We start from the raw sequence: 21,509 nt of genomic DNA on the forward strand, positions 1-21,509 counted from the left end.
GGAATATGTTCAGGAAGAACAACCAACAGTGTAATGAGCAAGAATGATGGAGAATAAAACCAACTCATATGTTGCGCTACAGATTATATTGCTAAGTACAGATCTCTACCTATCTGATCTTTATATTGAAAGCAATTTCCAATGATATACAGTGTCCTATACTCAGAGGCAATCATTCTGACATGTATTTCTAAACTGCCTAGTGTAAAGGAACAGAAGACTAGATGTTAAAGCAGCACATTCAGTAATCATATTAATGTTTCATGTCATTTTTCAGATGAAAGATTATTGTTTTAAAATATGCTATGTGCGCTTACCATTATGTGACATTCCAACAGCAAGGCATTTCTGAAATCTGCAGTATTGACATTTATTTCTGCTTTTCTTATGGATGCGGCAATTAAGATCACACCTGTCATAAATTAGCTTTAATCTAATTGTTCTTCGAAAAAAGCCCTGGAGTAAACATAAAAGGATGCAAGAAACTGTCAGTATCAGTGTCTCACTTCTTTATACATACAAAGCACCCTTCTGCACACACGCTGAACCTAACTTTGTTTCAGACAGATTTCCAAAGGAAGCAAGGCTCATGTGATCATACTCTCTGCTTACCAGTGTGCTCCTGTTCTGATCTTATTAGCCATTTTCAAGCTAGTTTGATAGAGGGGTAAAAATCTCAAACAGGTGGGAAGCCTATGGGAATCAACCGGGTTTAAAGGACACTAGGAACAACATAAGCTGAGAGCTTTGCAGAGCCATGCTGACCACGAAGAACATAATGTCCAAGGAAGCAAAGCTCTATTTGTTCCACTGCTCATGGGACAATTTGTTATAAAGAGAACGTGACATTTTCAAAATGTAAAGCTCATTAGCAATATAATTTTTTTATAAATAAAAACAAACCAGAAATTCTGCCAACAGCAGTTTGTTCTCAAGTAAATAAAAAAGGTTATATTAGCTGTTTTTTAAAAAATTTTCTTTGCTAACCGAGTATTTTTTAAATTCTATTTCAAACATTTATTTTCCTTTTTGAGCCTCAGTACTTAAAGAGAATTTATATTTTAATATATTTTACTTTGTTTTTGCACAGTGCTGAACTAATTTTGCAATATTTATTTCTGGATTATGTTTTCTAGTTTTTTTTAATTTTCTAGTTTACCTTGATTGTTTGGATATTACAAATTTTCAAAGTACATCGGCACATGAAAAATCACAAAACTTGGTGCCAAACTTATGGAAATTATTGCACACAAGCCTTATGAAGTCTTACAAAGAGAGAAATCAATTATGGAAATTCACACTTCTGTCTATCCACAGTTTAAAGATGCTTTCTCAGATCACTCAATCAATTAATAAAGTTTATCCAAATTTTCATCATTTGTTCCTTGTAACAATTGATTTTTCCTCACAGCAAATAACAACAAAAGCATAATGCCAACTCTTATTTATGCAATTCACTGGAACCTAAATAACCAACAGCATACTTATTGCTTTATGTGTGTTCCTTAATTCAGTGCTACAAATTTTATTTAAGCTCTGCATTGGGTCTTTCCCATTAGTTACTCTCCTCAAGATATTGAAAACAGAGAAGATGGGAATGTCATGTTAAACTCTGTAATATTTTTCTTTGAACTCAATGAATTATTATTTATTTCTTTCTCTTGCATTTCTTTTCTCAGTCTTGAGGATGATCAATTTTTACACTATTCATTTGTCCTTTATATGCTATAGACACTAAATATCATTGACATAAAAAAAAGAGATGGTGGAGTTTTAAAGCAGAAGGCTACATTCTTTAACACCATTAGACTTTTCCACAGTCACCTAGCAATGTGTAAATTAGGTAAAGAAACTCTAATGGAGTTGGAATTTTAAATTGCTGAGTATTGAGCTTTGGAGCTGGGCAGGAGCCTGCTTTTGCTGTGTTCTATGAATTCAGATGCTGCAAGTGACCTCCAAGACAGCAGGAATGAAATATAATTGCATAATTGACAAAAGTAGAAGAAACGCACAAAAAAAGTTGAATGGATCAGTAACATAAATAATACAAAAGCAAATTATATTTTCAAAAATTCCTGCTTATTAAGTCATAAAGTATATGTGGTATATGTGGAATGATTTACTTAAAGACCTAAAACTTTTTTTTAAAGCATGGATCTCTGATTTTACAAAGTGATTATTCAGATTAAAATAGTATCAAATTTTACTTACTGAAAAAAATATGTTTGTGATGACTTACCTTGCAGCCCTCACATGCATGCACACCATAGTGAAATCCGGAGGCCTTGTCCCCACACACACGACATTCAATAGCCATCAGGGAGTTGGAGGACTCCTCGTGAGGTTTATTGTACAACTGAACTTTTTCTGAAAAATAGGGTGGGGAAGGAGGCTCCATTTTGATTGCACCTGTGTAGAAAAGATTTAAATGATAAAGTTGAAGTTTAATTGAATATATAAAAGAACATGCAAGGAATAATCACAAGCAATCACAGTAAACATTGCCAGATTCATAGGTCTGCTTCATAATCCAAAACAAGCAGTAAACAAAGAATGTAAAGGGATGTAAGCTATAAGCCACTATTTCAGTGGTAGCATATAGCCTGAAAAACCAGATTCTGATGTAGAAAGTGTATTACAGATTCAGTTTGCAGCTCTGTAGTGTGGAATGATTTGAAGACAAGGATATTAAAAATTTATATATGGAGACCTCATACTTGAAAGGCCTTACTTTTCTCAGTTTCTAATCTGGTTGTATTACTTTAAGGTGTTCAGAAATACTGCAGCGAGATGGACCAGAGTTTATAACGTAGTCTTAAAAAAATATTTAAGTATCTAATAGGCCTATACATTGAATAACATATTGTTAGATAATACATATACTGGATAATATAATATTGAATATTTAAAGAAATGTAGTTTTCTCCTGGATAACACTGTTCAACTTTGGATGCAGTTTAGAGACACATTTTATCTTCTGAAAGTTTCTTATTAAGAGAGCAATTGATAATATTGAACCAGCTCAAACAATGAAATAGGATATCTTTAAATCAGTCATTACTGGTCATAGAAGAAAGCTGTGACATTTGACATTATAACATTACATCAGATCATGTATCAGGATAAGGTGAATGTTTTTGTTTTCCAGACTGTTTTTGTTTTCCAGACTGGCTACACTATACAAAACATATATGTATATTCCTGTATAAAACAGGAAGAAAAAAAACAGGAAGAAAAAAAGAGAAGTGGAAAATTATTTAAGTAAAGACGAAGAGGATTTATCCTACCTAAACTCTACTGCACTCTCTAGCTTGTTATTAAAGTGTTATGGACATTTCTAATTAAAGAAAATAAAAACAAATTAGTAGCTGGAAAAATGCCTTTTAATTTATGACATAAGTAACCCAGTGGTACACAGCACCTGCTTTGCTGTACGACCAAAATTAAATACCACGATTTTCTTAGCAAGAATTCCCTGTAAGAATTCCTGTACAGATTGCTACAAGCAAATGTGATGTCAGATCTAAGTACGCTGAGGGAATCTTTTAAAAAGTTCCAGGCACAGCAACCTTACATACCTACTTTGAGCAGACGTGCAGTAACAACTTGTTTAAGAATTGTCACTTCCTTTCTTAAAAGGAGAGTGCCGTGTAAATTTTTTTTACTGTAGCTAGTGAAAAAACATTTTTCATAGAGAATAAATAGTAGTAGCCCATGAAACTCCAAGGTTATGCCTGCATTAGGAGCACTGATAAGAGTTATACCAACGTGGTGACTCAGATGCAGAAAATATTTCTACTCCATCAGTTTCTTAGGCCACTTGGAATGTAAAAGCTACACATATTAATAATTCATATGCTATGTACTCTGGGGCACTTTTTTAACATCCAGGATATTTATTCTGCATTGTGTGCATAGAGCTTCAAAGGACAATTTACACACAAGATATGTGAATGGGAGGCTGGAGGTTTCAGGAACAAGTGGTGGGGTTCATGTGTCAAATAAAAAGTGTTTAATGTCATTTTAGATACTTTATGATGCCTTGCCTGATCTCCAGCTGCTGTTCTCAAAGGCTGAAGGTCTGCTATATGTACTTGATCTTTTCTGTCTGCCCTGCAAGAATATCTTGTGGACATCTCTGATGATACAAGATACCAGCATTTAGACATCTGAATACTTCTAAACACTTTGGCTGATATTACACTTCCCAGAGAATGAATCAATATGAACAGGAAAGAAGTATTTAAAGAAATTAAAAGCATACTTTGGCAATCCTGGAGCTTGATATCGTATTTATAATCAATGCTTGTCTGATCAGTTCTTGCAAGAGGAATATCTTCGTAGTGCGGTGAAGAAATGCTTGAAAAATCAACAGTGGTAAATGGCTTTATGTCAAAGGAATGTGCATGATCATCCATCGCAGACAGATCCACTGGACTAATTCCAAAATTAATGGGCCAAAACGGCATTTCTGTGTCAACCATTGTAATCCCTGAAAACAAAACAAACAAAAGAAACAGAAATTTCAAAAGAAGCTAGTTTTCTCTGTAATGAGTTCAGGCCCAAGCTGAGATCCAATTGTCTCATGTCCAAAGGGCTGAGGTGCAAGCTCACAATCAGGTATAGGTTTTAGGGGAACATTTAGGCTCCCTCTGTCATTTGGCTTGAGTTGTCACCATGTAATGTGTTAGGCTGTATAGTAACATCGCATGGCTAATGCCAGGCAGTTAACCCGGCTTTGAGGTTCTTCTTAGGAAGGCTCTGACATCTCACATCTTAAGAGCAAACGAGGTTTGCTGGCATCCAGGGCTCAGGCTAAGCTTAGAACAGAGTGGTTGTCTTCGGTATGCTACTAGACTGAACTGATCTGGTCTGTACTTCAAAAGGCAGCAGAGGCAACTTGTAGGCTCACAGAACAATGGTTAGACGAAAAATTGACAAAAATATATATGGAAAAAATAACCACCTAAATAATTATGAATGGCCAGATGAAACACAATGGTGTTTTAATATTATATTTTACAGAGCATCTATGTACTTTAGTAAGCATGCAAGTAATTTCAAAAAACCCAAATACACCAATACCCAGCCACCCCCACCCCTCCCAGTGATGTTAACTTAAATCAGCATAACTGGAAAAAAACATTTCACTTTTTTAACAGACAGATAACACTGACTTTAATTCCATCTCTCAACAGCATGCATATGAATAGAATTAGAAGTATTCCACAATTCATTTTTCAGTTTTGCAAATCCTAATTGTCATCCACTTCGCCAGTGCCTGAAAATCTTAAGGATTTTTATATTAAGAAGAAAAAAAACACCAGTAGTTGGTGTTAAATAAATGGTGTTTTTCCTCCAAATAACCAGAAATATTGGAAGTCTTTACTCATTCAAGTATGTCAAAAGTTTTATCACAGAGTCTTAAACACAAGGATCAAGGAAATTTAATTTAGGACTTCCAAATCCCATATGTATTTATACAGATCTTTACAGTAGTAAACAAATAAAAACCTTCAGTCTTCAAAAAACTCAGTGAATTTAGACAGAGATGCAAATTGAGTCTTCTTCTGACAGCTGAACCAAAAGCCTTAATTTAGATGTATTTCAACTATGAAAAACCCTGTAAGTAACAGCAAGTGTAAAACACTGGTTTATAGCTAGGGTCTGACTTTAATTTTCCATGATTTATAAAAAGAACATTCTAATCTAAAAATAGAATAGATGTTATGGAACTAAAATAGCTTGGTCACTTTGGCTGTTTAGTTTGGACTTTAGACCCAATCAAGTAAGTAGCCTTTAACCTCTAGATAACATGAACTTTGATTTGATCCACTTTGAATCAAAACTACTCCGTCACACTGCCAAAAATGTTGCAAAATGAATATAATAGAACAGACCTGCTCTGTAATTTTGAGATCATCCTTTGATTTGACAGGCCTGCAGGTAAGTAAAACAGTGCCTGTCCTCCCCATCAACTGTGCTGAAGGGCTCAGGTAGGAATGGCTAGGAATGGTTAGAGGAAACCTTTCCTCAGGAGAGTCACCGTCATTCTGCCACCTTTTAGGACTCGCAGCACAACCCTTTAGCTCTTCTACCTTGAACACTGGCAACAAAGCTTGTAAGATAGCTTTCTTATTCTTAAATTTCAGATAAGAAATTCTCGCTGCAGTGGGGACAAAAGAGATGCTACTGTATCCCGTGCTGCGCAACATACATGTTGCCTCTAGTAGAACAGAAGGGGAACCTATAGCTCCTTCATACTGCCACTCGTATTCCTACGTGACTGATAGAGTCCTGCAAAGCAAACGGTGTTGAAGGGTGATGTTGGCACGTTTAGCCTAACAGTCAGCTAGCTGCCTACCTTCCCAAAGGCTTCAGCCACTGGATGGGGCATACAGTCTCATATTAGCCTTAATGGAAGTAAGATCCACCTACAAGCAAACAACAGAATTTCTAACTGCCACAAGTGAATTATCTGGTGGAAGTGCATGATAGGCTGTCAGAGTGCCTCAGTGTCATACAGTAGCTTCAAAATAGTAAATTTTTCTGTTAACGTGAAGTGTAAATCCCTGGCCCATCAACACTGAAAACTGTTTGTCTTGAACAGATCTCCAAAGAAAGCAGTAAAATAGAATACACTCCTTCTTAAGAGTCCATTTTTGTAATTGCTCAGCCACATCTTTAAAAGAAATTAAATAGAATCAACAGACCTCTAAAATTTAAACATTGGCTTATTATATCCTTTAAGCAAGTGACATGGAGTGTTATGTCCACCTTGTATCCACAGAGGAGGGCTGCCTCAAGGGTGAAGAAGGATGCCCGTAGGCATGGTTCTGGTTATGGTCCAGCTTCATCCTGCGAGGTCCAGAGGACTCTATATGCGCAGGTGCACTCACGAGGTTACTGTGTGGCCAAGAAACAACTGCAGGCAGCCACGTCCCCAGCAGGCAGGAGGACTCATAGTGACAGCTGCCCTTGCACTAGGGAGGCAGCTGAGGAGGCTGGGGTCCACGCTTAAAGGCAAGTGCCAGCTTAAGTCACTCTCTGAATAGGGATATGCTTAATCCCTCACCACGGATCTCAGTTTTTGTATTACACACACAGACCAGATGTTAAAATTGTGCTGTTTTCCTCCAAAATCCATAAAAGCTCTACAAAAATATTCTCACAATCTTGAGGCATTATCGCTTTGTAGTTTCGGTTTAAAGGGCTCCAGTTTGCAAATGACTGAGAGCTAAACAGCCAGTTAAAGCTAGGCTATATTTCACTTTAGAACACAGGGAATTGCTGTGGTGTTTTGGAGAATTTGGTTACGCATAACATGATGAATTCTATGAAACTCCTGAATCATTACGGCAGAGTGTGTGCACGAAATTCATAGGCACAGATATACTACAGCTTAGAAAGAGCCTCAGATAAGGGTGCGAGACCAGATGTCTGGCTTGCTGGGCACAAACTACAACAGCTGAGAGGGTATAGTAATTCCTTAGCAGGAATTTTCTGTTTTCACAGACAGCACAGCTAACTTTTTTCAGCAGTCTACCAATGATTTCCAGAGCAGTTTCATGGTGAAAATATTTCTAGCCTAGAACTGTGATGTTTTAGGTTTTTATTAAGCTTTAGAAGAAGCAAAATAAAAATAAACAAATAGTGACCTGTCATCACGTAATACAAGGGATAGCGTTTCATGCATGTTGTTTTTTCCTTACTAGTTGTTTTTTTTTCTGTGCATCTGTTCACATTATACACATGATCTGTGTGCTGGGAATAAAGGATATAAAAAAGCCAAAATTAAACTGAAGAGAAAAACAGGGAATTGTGGGTGCACCTATCAGCTGTGACAGGTCACAAAGTAATTCCATTTTATGCTACTCATAGTTCTGCTCTAAGGTAATAAAATCTGGACTCAGCAGCCATTTACAATTTTTTTCGAGCAAAAGCCTATAAACTCCACCCCTTCCAGAGGTTAACATCCCTAACATCCCATGACTAGTAATAACAGTTCTTCTGATCTTCAGGCAACTAAAAAGGCTTTGCTACATTGTTCCACTACAAAAAAGTCTCCTTTTAGTTTTCAAAAATTATTATGTTGCCTGTAATTTCATCTAATACTACAAAGGTACCTATCAATGGTATTATACACATACACATAGGTGTGTGTATCTGAAGTATTTCTTAAAGTGTAAGATTCTGACGTGGTAAAATGCCTTAAGTAGGTAGGTTTTACTCAACACAAAAAAAAAAAAGGTTTGCATGTACATTTTTCATTGCTTTCCTTCCCTTAAAAACAGGTAATTTTGGCCATACTGTAAATCTGAACTGACAAGGCCTGAGTTCTGTACCATTTACAGGAATTTAACATCCACTGCCAGTCTAGCATGAACCTAGGAGGGCTCATGAACACAGAACATTTAATCTAACCACAGCTGAGAAACATTTTGCCTCTCAGGCCTCACAGTTAAGGAACGTACATCTCTTCTGAGGGATGTAACGTTCTCCAACAGCAGCACCACAAGACAGGACAAGATGGGTGTTTACATGCACGTGTGTCTACGTGTGGAGAAATGGATATATATATATAAATATATATATATATCCATTTATATATTTGGCGATGGGGAACCATTACTATATAAAATAAAGCAAATTCTGTGATTTCCCAGCTGTAGGGACTATATTTCTACTACTTACTATGACATCTGTGCAAAGAGGCGGCAAGGGATTATTTTCTTACTGCATTAACTATACACAACAAAAGGACTAAAGCATTTGACTTTCTCTCATTATGCACATATTTCTGATTTGTTTGGTTTAAAAAAAAAAAAAAAAAGAAAAAAAGGAAAAAATCAGCAATGTGAACTGGTATATAGATATACAGATCAATAGGTATTTTTCAAAGATGCCAGTAAATTCAAAGTTGGTAAAAGAATCTTAAAGATGTCAGTGCAATAGATTCTGTACTGCAAGAATATCTAAGGTCAAACTAAAAACAAGAGCTGTTTTGTGCTACTTTTTCCATTTCTGGATAACAAGATGCTTATTATAGCATTATTTTATCCAACAAAATAGCTAGGCATTAGTGATCCCACAGTAAAATTATTCATCAACCTTTCTGAATTATGAGAATTTTTAGGTTTGCTCAGGTTTTGGACATAAAAATCAGAGCATTTAGATACAGTTTTAGATTGAATCTTCAAATATGACTGCTGTGTCTTGGTCAAATTATGGATATCCTGTTCAATTTAATAAAATTTGCTATTATGCTGGAAAAATGAAATTTACTGTATAGACTAATTTATATTATAAATACTAGAATGAAGAAAACCTTTCATGTGCTAGTTTTATTCTTGTGGCATTGAAAACTAAAATATGAAAAACGTTCCTATGTTTAATAGTTAGTTTACAAATATTTCTATTTTGCATATAACTTTATTTCTGCTGTGTATTTTGTCTTTTTTCCCTCCACGTAAAAAAGAAATGCTAATATATCTTTTTTTTTTTTTCTTTCTTTTTTGGTGGTGGTGGAAGAAGTTTAGTTGTATTCTTCTCTTGGCTTTTTTTAAAAAACAAACCACCAAAACATCCAAAGCAAAGTCCAATCAACAGACAATTCCAGAATTCTTTCATAAAACTCACACATGCTCATGTGAGATCCAGGTAATAAAAATGTAACTAATGGTTAAAAAGATTTTCACGTGCAAAAATCATTCTCAGTCAGCAAAAGACTACACTGAATAGCAGCAGAGATGTTTTTCACAAAGTCAGATGAATACGCTTTAACATTTAATCATCAAAAAGACGAGAAGTGAAAGAGAGAATGGTGCGGAGATAACATTAAACACTGAGAAATGAAACTAGTTGTTTTAACTCCGTTTGCTTGCATTTAATCTCATGTAGCCAACTGCTAACTGTTATCTACAAGGAAGTAAAAAAAGGCGCCCAAACCCATGAAACACGTCTGTATTGACTATCAACCATAGTGACAGCATACAGTTAGCTAATCAGGCACTGACCGTGAAAACTATCATACCATTAAGTTAATTCATTCAGTAGCAGTTGCAAATTGAATTGATTTCCGATTCCTAAGAAAGTTATTCAGGGTATTTTTTGTATTAGGAAAACATAAAATATAACAAAAGAGATTACCGTGGTATGAAAAACATCTTGGATCACAGGCTACTCTTTACCATAAACACTACCTGTGCTCAGTTAACCTGAAAGGCCTGTTACACTACATTCTAGACACGCTCTTTCCAGACAAAACTACCAAAATATGACCCTAGAGGTATTTAACAAAGCAACCAGAACATCCTAGCCTCATATGAGTTACAGAAAATCAGAAAAAAAAAAAAAGCGCGATTAAAGCCTCTCAGCCTTGAAACATTAAAATCTAGGCAATGATACAATTATACTACATGGACAGGTATAAATAAGGACAAATATATACATTATGTAATTTTTTTTTTTATTAAAACATAATTCATAGACAAGTTTGAATTTCATCTCATGTATAAATGTGTCAGAATCTGTCGAGTAAACTCATATGCAAGTGCTGCAGAACTTAATGGGAACTTTTACCAATTATTTTAATTAAGGCAGACTCAGACCATCTCCAAAATAATGTCATCTATGTTAGTTAAGATCACAGAACCATTCCTAGCTTTAAAGAAAAATTTAGAGATGGTGAAGGGTCAGCTTGATATCCCCATATATTTTATTTATCTACTTAGGAGGAACAATAAAATGTTTTATGTGTGCCTTGCAAAACCACATCTACCCTAAATGACAGCACCAAATCCACTGAATTAAAGACCTTCAATGATCTTTTAGAAGAAAATGCTGCAAAAGGACAATAAGAAGAGAAAGGACAGTCTTGTGATAGAACAATCGCATTCCCCTTTCAATAACTCCGTTCTATTGTTGCCTCTGACACAGAAATTCTGTGTGGCAATGGGCAAGTAGTTCAAGCCAACATTTTCATCAGTGCTGTTTTCAGGTCCTAGATGTGAGGCATAGGGTCTGGTGATACATTGTGTTCAGAAAGTGATTAACCAATGTCTCTGGATGGTGGAATTCGTCATCACTTCTAGTAAAACTTGGGAAAATGGTATCACTTTGTCCTATTCATTGTTCTTCTGGTTACTTAGAGAAAATTGCACCATCCAACTGCATTTACTTTTCCCAGAGAAAATAAAAAAACCCCAAACTACTGTTTAGACTTTTGCCTCAGTTCTCCACTTGTCCAGTGAAATAATATTATCTATTTTCCCCCCTATTCTCTGTGTTGTCATTAATAAGGCAGCCTTCTGCAGCAGGGATGGTATTACTCTACATATTCCTGATTATGTCTGAGTAGAATGAAGCTTTAAGCTTAGTTTAAAAGCCTTTAGGAGATACCTTCTTCAATCATGAAAATAATATATTTTTCATGCATAGTACATGTCATTATAACAGACTTTATCTAATAGACAACATTTGCATAAAATAGAGGTAGTTTGGCTTTGGATAAAGCGAAGTATGTGATTTTTTTCTGTATTTCAAACAATGACTCAAAGCTCTTGGACACAGCCCATTTAATACATTAAAACAACTACTGTGTCGTCTGCAGGTTCTTAAATTTAACAACCACTCCATAACATAGGACCTGTACTATTTTGTGTTCTGTTGCTGCAGAGTCAGCAGAGGGAGCACAACGTAACTAAAAAAAAAACCCAACTCTTTCCAAGAACTCTGCTGACACAATCAATGATGCTCTTAAACAAACAAACAAGCAAAACAGTACATAAAAAGAGCCTTGTTGGCTGATACACCCAGTTCAGTATTTGGACAAATTCAGAAAGCTTCAAACTGCAGCAAGAAAAATAAAATAATAGCAAAAATCTATAAAGACTTGCTTTAAAAATTGTGTTACAGAAGTTTGTACTGTTACGTTTGCATTACCAAGAAACAGAGATAGAAAGGAGTTTTTTTCTTTTTGTCTGTGCACATATTCAAGACATTGGTATTATTATTATTATGTGGTGACATATATACTGAACAGCAATATATTGATAGGACTTAAAATACTTATCCAAAGCAGTCTTTTTCCAAGGAAATTACACATTAGAAACAACTGTGATTTTGGGAAAAGGACTCAGGCTTACTTAGGCAATTGATAGAAGAAGTATTGACAAAGTTTTTTATTGTAAATTCAAACTGTTTTTGAAAACTCAGTATTGCCTTTCAGCATTCCTACCCTAGAATTGTCATTATAGCAAGAACAAAAGTACTTCTGCATGCACCCTGGTGTCAAGCAGACGCCTGCTTGTACCACAGTCTTAGCGGACCTGCTCTTTTTCTTTTCATTTATGAATTTATCAAAAATTTTACAGGAATGAAAATGGAGCTCACTGCATAACAGAAGAACAAAACTTTTATGGGTTTGTTTCAATTTGAGAACTCTAAACTAAAGCTCCCTGTCCCCCTCAGTTTACCTGTAAAAACAAAGAAAATACCTAGCGTCCTTTAGCAAATGTTGAGTGTCAAAACCAGCTCCACAGTAACTGACTTAGTGAAGAAGTAAGTTCATAGATAATTTGGTGCATTGCTTTTAACATCAGCCCTGACTCCAAGCACAAAACCAAGACAATGGAGGACATTTCTTCTCTGTTCCTCAGCTCCAGCCCTCAAGCTATCTAAATGTGGCCCAGAAATGAACAGGTCCATTAGGGAATATGCCTGACAATACGAAAAAGATGCCACATAGAAAATATACTTTGGAAAGAATGGGAATAAACATTGCATATAAAACCAAGCCTGGTAGTTCTAGACAAAATGGTTTTGTTACATCTTTAAGCAGAGGAGGAGGGATGTATCACCACTGTGGCAGGGTGCAGCCAACAAGCACACCTGAAGGGTTAATCACAGAGTGGGATGAGTATAAGGTTATGAAAGTCTCCTTTCAGAGTCTGCTGTACTAACCTGCAGAACCAGCACAGGACAAAAATTCTGATAGCAAAAAGAAAAGCAATAAGCTGGGGCTGAGTGGAATGTTAAAGGTGTGACAACAAACCAGATACTCCCAGGAACCACCAGGTGCAGGTTTCTGTCACATCTCCACAATGTAAATCATGGGCTAGAGTTGAAGATTGGATGGCTTAAGAACCAGGCTGAGATACCCAAATGGTGCGCTGTGCACGGGCTTCAGGGAATAGTGACACCGAGATCCTTCAAAAAACTGAATAAAATGTAAGAGGGGAGTAAACCCATTCATCCTCTCAGTAAGGCTGCATGGTAAAACATCAGAAGAAACTTGAGAAACGGTGTAAATCCAAACACTTGAAAAGGCCAAAGGCAAGCAACTCATGAATCAGTAGGAAATGTATTCTGTTCCTATAACTGAATTATAACTACAAGCTGTGATCACTAAAAGCTCAGTCCATAAATTTACTACACAGTTTAGGAGCTAGCTGCTAATAGAAGCACAAGAAAAATAATAATAAAAAAAAGCCCATTCAGGGAATAATAGAGCTCTTTAATTTAAAATATATTTTCTATTCTATGCCTGTGGAATTCACACAAAATGGTAAGTGGCCTGGGTTCTTATTTGAAACAGCAGCATTTTATACCCTTGGAGCAACATAAACCACTGTAAATATAAATGCAAATGAGAAACAAGCTCAAAAATGCCACAGGCTACTCGGATATAGTACAAATTCTACCATACTATTTTAAGTTTTTAGTGCAGAATTTGTTGCATTCTGATACTGGATAGATATCGATGAAACTTTAAGTTATTTCAGGATATAAAAGAAATTGATTGCAAGGCTATGTCAAATAACAACTTAAATAGAAATTGAGAATATTGGACAATGGAAGATAGCTGTGTAAGAAATACTGATTAATATATCTGAAAAACTTTATAGACAGATAGCTCAGATTTAAGAGGAACAGCACTTGAAAATCATGGAGAACACAACTACAAAATTCTAGAGGTGACCCGGCATTGGGCTCCCAGTGATGAAAGGCTGACTACAATAGAAATGGAAGTGTTCTACTGCTGTCACAAGACTGACAGAACACTGAGCTGTAGAGATAATTTCTGTTCTCTCAGATTCAAAGTGTGTGGGAAATACAATGTTCTTAGAAATACTTGAGTGGCAAAACTGCACAGTTTTCTAGTTATAGGCAGCTGCAATCCATGCCTTGTGAAGCACCATGTATTGAAACTAAAATTAATCCTGATGAAAAGACTTATCTTCCAATGCTTTTTGTTCAAAAAATATCTTAAAAATACCTCCCACTCTTCAAAATAGAAATTACTGGTAGTTCATTCTGTTGAACAAAAAAAAATAAATAAATAACCGAACAGCCCCAGGAGTATAAAAATCTGAAAAATAAGATATCATCTCATTGCTAATATAAAAATCAGAATAAACATCTACAGAATTCTAATGGGCAAAGATCATGTATCACTATTTACAGTATGCCTACTTGCCTTAGTGGAGCTCAAGTCTGGATCCCTTTGGTTTTGAGGGATTTGAGGAAACCAGAAACTAACACGTCTCTAACTTGCACTGGCAATATTGTAAAACTACCTCATGATATAAAATGTAGGCGTAACTCTCTATGAATCATTGTGATTTAAAAAAGGATCCTGATAGATAGGCAATGAATCACATTCAATTTTGTAATCAGAAAAAGCTGGCTTCTTAAGAGAGACCTTTGCCCCCTTTGGCAAAGCGTCATAACTGAATGTGCCAAGCTACTAAGGAGTAGGCCTTCCCTTGTCAGCTGAGTGGCCTCGTAAGACTGAAGGAAGTAATTGATTTTAAAATATACAAAAAAATGCTGTGCTGTAAAGAAGATAGCAAAGCTTTATTAACTAGAAAGTCACAACACAGCTCAATTGACCAGAGTGTTAATGTTCTCAGAACTGCGCTTGGCTCCAACACTCAGTGTACCTTTTACAACTGGAATTTATTCGTACTGGGCAGACTTTGTATTGCTTAGGTTTAGTGAAAGTTTTACTAACTACAGGAAATTCATATAATTCAAAGACATCATATTTGTGCATCTTAATCTACACCATAATTTTTTATTATTATTTTTTTTTGCCACTGACTCAATGTGAGAGAACAATCTGCTTCGAGATTCTTTGAAACTGCATTCTTGCTGTGCTAAATAAGGTGACTAAGACAGTGTTCCAGAAATCTTTCCCTGCATCCCAAAGATGTACAGTAAGATAATATAATTCTTAATTAATTTAAAAATAAGGTCTCATATCATGTAATAGATATAACCTCTTTTATTATCAGTAACAAAAATAGAAATTGCCAAGGAGTTAAGAAAACTTTTCATTGTCTGAGTTTTCAGTTAGATTTATAGGTTCAGTGCATGCCATTAGAAGTATTTTAAGAGAAAATTCTGTATTCAGAAGTTTACATGCAGACTTATGCATAACCTGTGACTGTGCTTTCGGATGTCAAACTTGTTTCAAAGTCAATAGAAGGTTTTATAGCTTCAATAGAAATTCATTGTTTAGGCCACAGGTAAGAAAAACACTAATGTATATACTTAATATTGTATTATTGCTAGTGGTATGTAAACACCTGCTTAAAGTTAAGTACTTTTAAAACCTCAGTTCCTGGCTAAGGAAGGACTTCTTTAGCTAGGGTATATTATTAAATCAAATATCATACACATGTATACAGACGAATAAATCAGTGTATGTTGTAATACAGATCCATAAGGAGTTGGGTCTTCATAAAATGCCATATTTTCTATGTAAAATTACTGTTTCTCACTAGCCACAGTGAAAACACTGTGCCCAGAATTAATAAAAGTAACTCACAGCTACCATGAAACACTAGTTGCAATGTTAAGCCAGGTGCCTGCTGTATGTTTAAACAGGAAACAGCACTGTCCCAATACAGTAGAAATGCCACCTAGCAAATTTATACTGTGCTCACACATGACTCATTATATGAAAATTTGCAAATTCCTCTGTGGCTTCATGAGCCTTTGTGAGATTATCAAAGATTTAAGCGTGTAATATAGCAAAATACACCACAGATGTGTAAGCACTGCAGCAATTTACAAGACAATCATGCTACATTGTTTATTTGGTTTCATGAAGTCATTGTCATTGTGTCTTTTAATGTATTTTAATATACTAATCATGGACTGTATTCTTCAAAAATGGTGTTTAGTCAATGATTATCAACTAAGGTACCAATTTAGCAAGACATTTTAAAACTGATGTACTTCATTATGGGATTCAAATCTGAATACAAAGTTTGTATTTCTTTTTGAAACATTAATAACTTTAATAGCAAAAGTTGTATATTTTGTGCACAATATCCAGTTGATTTTTTTTTCTAAGTCATCTTAGGTGCAATAAATTTTATACTAACTCTGAAGAATTTTTATTATATTAATACTTAAATAACCACAAGAAGCTTTCGCAATCCACTTAGTAGTAGGGGAGAATTTATTGAGAACTTTTTATGGAGGCATAATACTGTTGGTAAGAAGCCTGGGATTTTTTTCTTTCCTCAGACTGTCATGTCAGTGCTTTTTAATGTTCACAAGACAGTAAACTTAAGCATTGTTTCCAAGAGATGAGCTAATAAGGCATACGACTGTAATAGGGTAAAATATACTCATTAATATCCTAAATGCAGTTCTCTGCCATGGCAGAATACTGAATACTCCCACAGGAAGAGGAGGAGGAGGAACAAATGCAACATGAGTTTAAACTCATTCCTTGAATTAAATCCCACTTTTAAAGTTTTTCCTGGCAGTCAAATACATTGCAAATTATCCATAAAAATGCTTCTCATATCGGGATGAGCTGTTTTCATCACAAAGCTGTTACCTTCTAAAATACTAAAAATGTAAAATGTAATTTAGTATGGTAAGACTATATGTAGGGCCCATATAATTTGATTGAGCACTGTTTTTTATTCAGTATCACTTTAAATATTTTAACCTGTTGGACAATCACTAAGTCCAAAAAGTTGAAAAGCACCATGTTGCAAAACTCATTCATTAATGTAAACGTGCTTAGCACTATTTGTGCATTAAATACAGAAAATACCTCAGCATAACAGGGACCATACTTTCCTAGCTATATAAAATTATATAAAGAAGAATTATAATTTCTGATATATACCATTATAAGATAATACTCTATATATGTGTGTACAGTCACTACTCTCTGTGATGTCAAGCTAGTTCAAATACATTAAAGCTTGAGAAAGTAGATAGATAGTACCAAAGAGGGCTTAACATTTAGCATTCTCCTCTTCTAGATGCTCCCCAAATTAACAAGCAGAAAAATATGTTCAGATTTTGTGTGGAATACATTATTTACAGACTGTTAGCGAAGTGTATTTTCACTAGCTACTGAAACTCTTCTATCAGACATTTCTAAACTTGGAAGGGTACTACCAGTGACAGGCATACCACTTCGAGGCACAATGCTGCCCAACAAGAGCTGGAGGACCCTACTCTTTACTCCATCATAATTGTTGCCATTCCTCTGACAAGAGAAACACCAGGCAAAAGAGAAATGGGTACCCCACTTTGGCTACATCTAAGAGCAGGCTTTGTACCAGCCTACAGTGAGAATACTCAACTGAAATCATTTCATAATAAAGACACATGAACTTTTGTACACCTATCATCTGTTGCACAAATGTATCTCTTTCATCTTTTAAATTAGGAAAAAAAAAAAATCAACCTTCTCCACTGTACAAACTAAGAAACATATAACCTGCTCAGCCACTTTTCAGTAATAGAGCAACCTTTTGTCATCTGACTACTGTACTTTTGACCCGCCAAAATATTCCCAACTAAAATATGTTGACGTGTTTGTACATGTGTTTCAATAATTATTGTTCTCAATAGTGTAGGATATTTATCACATATTTAGATCAATGTTCTTTGCATCTCACGTACTCCATCTTTCTAAATATTAATTTTCCCAGATAGCTTTAAAACTACCCCATCAAGGTGTCTTCAGGCTGCCTACACAGGAGCGTAGAATCAGGTCGTAAATAGGGCAAGCTTGCTTTTGTAACTGAAATTGCGACATTGTGCAACGCTGTGAGAAGTATTTAATGAACACAAGTAAATTAGTTATGAATTGTGCTCTGAATTTAAGTTACCTTGAACAGTTCCATTTCGGAATCTTCTATTGGACTACAGGACAAAAGTATTAAGAGAATCTTCCCCATTTTGGGCTTTTTTGGGGGTCAGTATAAAATACAACATAATATAACATTGCACTCGGTATTTTATTCCAGAAGAAAAATAGGTGAAAACTTTCTGAAGGAATTTTAGCACTGAAAACTGACTATCGTAAGATCTAGATATAAAATATTAATTTTAAAGTCTGTGTATGACTATAATAGTGATCTGAGAAAAAGAATACTAAAGTATCAACTATAAAACCTCAGCATTAAATTAGCACCAACTTACCTCCTTTCATGTCATTGTATTTCTTACTTTCAACAGAAATTATAGGCATTTAATTAGGAATTTTCTATTTGATATACTTCAGAAAAGCTTCTTGCAGACTGGAACTTAAGACTATAGGAAGTATTGAACAGAGAAAAAAAACCCACAAAGCTAACCCAAACAAACAGAGCCCTGGATCAGAGTTACTATGAAATAGATGACACTAAGAAGCCCTAAAACAGAACTGTTATCTTGAGTTTTAAACTAAATATAATGACTGCAACTTCTAAGTTTATGGGCTAACAATTTCCCTAGCAAACTAAGTAGTCCTGGATGTCAGTCTATCCATCAGACAAATCGAACTATTTTCAATTATTTCATTTCTGTTCCTACCATCTAATACTAATAAACAAAATTCCCTTTAGCCCTTAAAAAGAATCACAATACATGCATTCAGAAAATGGATTATCAGTGCAACACTACATAATAATTCAGAAAAGGGTACATGCTCAGTTGTTATACAAGGTTATTTAAACCTATCGCCTATTCCTCAGTAGTTTTCTGAGAAAAGGCCCCCCCCGCATCACAAGCTTTTCTGAAAATTTGACATGAGTCTTTGGGAGTGACACAGAATTTGATGAAGATATTTTACTTATTTCCAAATGTACTTTTCAAGGAAAAAAAACCCCAAGATAACTTTATCTTAAGGACATAGAAGTAACTTACTAAATACACAATAAGTAAGTGTTGCTTGAACCTGAATGAAAAGATGAATATTCTCCCTGCAGCCCTTTGATAAGAAGAAATAGACAAAATTTGTTGGGCAAGAACATGATTTCATCTTCTATTTAGTTTCAAAATCATTGATAGACTTCAAAAAGAACTTATATATAACCTGGATGATGATACATTAATGCAAAATTATACAAACTCCTGACTTTGTTACTGATGCATAAACTCACTGTGTTTTCTAATAAGAGATCTAGCAAGGTTTGGATTTTACAATGTGCATGAAAACTAAAAGGAAGGAATTTCTTTGACCTTATTTTCTGTTAGGTTATTCTTCCCCTATGTTGTTAATATCCTAAGAATATGTCTGCTATGACTTGGCCCTACTTTTGTCAACCTTTCTATTTTGAAGCAAAAGTTTTTCCAATTCATCCATTGAAATTGCCTTGCTTTCCCCGTGAAGGAATAAATATTTCTACCTGCCAAGGTAAGGAAAATTACTTCACAGAACTCATTTGTTCCTTTATGTGAACTGTATGTCACTCCTGCACTTTCTGTAAGTGTAGTTCATCCAGAAAGCAGGGTATAGTTATATTAACGTTTAAACATATATGTCTGGCAATGAACAGCACCCATTTAGTTAGCAGCTTCAGGGCTTTTGCTACTGTTCTTTGCTTCTGCAATAAACTGTAATTTTAAAAATTGTGGTTTATGTTATTCTTCAGTTATTAATATTGGTGATCTTTAACCTAGAGTGTTCATACAAAGCAAACATCACTCTCGTCACTCAAAGTCAGCAAAGTTTTGACCTGCACAGTGACTGACACAGACTGTACAAATTGTTCTATTAAAGGAAGATGGAAACTGGTGTTGCTATTTTTGACAAGAAATTATCAAGAGTTAAAATGACATCATTTTAGGACACCAAACAGATAGTATCCATAGCTAAGAACAATTTAAATTTAGGAAAAATTTATTCGTGTATACTTTCAGAATTTTGTTATTTTTAACAGCTAATGCTAAAAAAAATGCTTTAATAACTAAGGCTGAACAGTCACTTCTGTAAATTTCTTTGCTTCCAGCTGTAAAGAATCTGCCAATACTTGACTAAATCAGTAAAGACACCGACTGCACTTTATATTTTGCACATATATATTGTGGAGAGCATAAAGTGACTGTCAGCTGTAAGTTAAAAAATCTCTGTATGCCCCCATCACATATGTTCATATGGATTTCAGATTCTGTGAAGCTCTGTATATGAGACTGACAGTTGCCTGTAGAGATCCCAGTTTATGTAAACTTGCCTGCTTTCTTTAAAAATGTGAACTGCCATTCCATTTCTATATTTGACAGCATTTGCTAGTTTCAATTGAGGAGAAAAATGTATAATCAAGTTCTAATGCTGTTTCAGTAAGATTAATAATTATAGGGTTATGCAACATTAACAATACTGGTACAAGCAAAGCAGCTATGTTAAAATTTAACAGCATTAAAAAGAGGGGAAGAAAGAGATTGAGAAAATTTCAGTTCCCTTCTCTGTCATGTGTTCTTGTCATCATCTTTTTTTGTCTATATTTAAAATACTTTAAGAATTCCTTCTGCAGTGATCTAAGAGGACAGCTAACAGCAAATCTGTTAGTTTCACGTCATGATATATAGATTTATACACCACAATTCAAGACAAAAATGCATCTTTAATTCCATTTATAGCTAACTGCTTGCTTATTTTTCTAGAATATTTATAAAGTAATTTGGAATACTGAAAAAAACCACATTAACTAACTTTCTGGAAAGTGTTATTTTGAATAATTACATGCAACTGTATTTCTTTAATGTAAATATGCGTGTGATTTTCACATACAAACCACAAATTATACACTGGAATTTTGCCCGTATACTCTGGGATACTTGATAACTTGATTGGTTTATTTTGAAATCAGCTATTCGTCTTCAATTTGGACAGACTACCAGTAGTTAACCTTGCAATAAATTATATCGTCATACCCTATTATTCCTGTAAGGAGATTCATTTTCTAGACAAGCAAGTTTAGTGTGAGGAACTAAAAGTTATTGCTGTGACTTTTTGTAACCCCTCAAGCAGGCTTGTGAACAACTAAATATCACGTGGCTCTGATATATAACGAGGATAAGTTACTGTGACTTTTTACTGTTCCAGGTTTTTTTTTTTAACTGCTAAACAAAAATCAATTGTTTGCAAATGTCTATATGCTGAGTTTGAAGCATGATCACAAGACAGATGGTCAATCTCTTCAATGATTCAGTTATACTTAAAAGGAATCACATTGAAATACCATTGAGATTATCACAAAAAA

At 34.9% G+C, this 21,509-nt stretch overlaps 1 protein-coding gene across 3 annotated transcripts in view; it reads right to left on the reverse strand.

The window, feature by feature from the left end:
* The window catches only part of PPARG (peroxisome proliferator activated receptor gamma), a 61,949-nt gene that overhangs the window by 22,541 nt on the left and 17,899 nt on the right, over positions 1-21,509 (reverse strand). For all 3 annotated transcript variants that reach the window (XM_056337239.1, XM_056337238.1, XM_056337237.1), the window contains exons 2-4: positions 4,265-4,492; positions 2,240-2,409; positions 318-456 (exon numbers count right to left, since the gene is read on the reverse strand). In XM_056337239.1, coding sequence (XP_056193214.1) covers positions 318-456; positions 2,240-2,409; positions 4,265-4,484 — 529 coding nt within the window. In that variant the 5' untranslated portion in view covers positions 4,485-4,492. The remainder of the gene's footprint in view (positions 1-317; positions 457-2,239; positions 2,410-4,264; positions 4,493-21,509) is intronic.

The sequence above is a fragment of the Falco biarmicus genome, chromosome 4 (assembly GCF_023638135.1).
Source record: "Falco biarmicus isolate bFalBia1 chromosome 4, bFalBia1.pri, whole genome shotgun sequence".
In the NCBI taxonomy this organism is placed as follows: domain Eukaryota; kingdom Metazoa; phylum Chordata; class Aves; order Falconiformes; family Falconidae; genus Falco; species Falco biarmicus.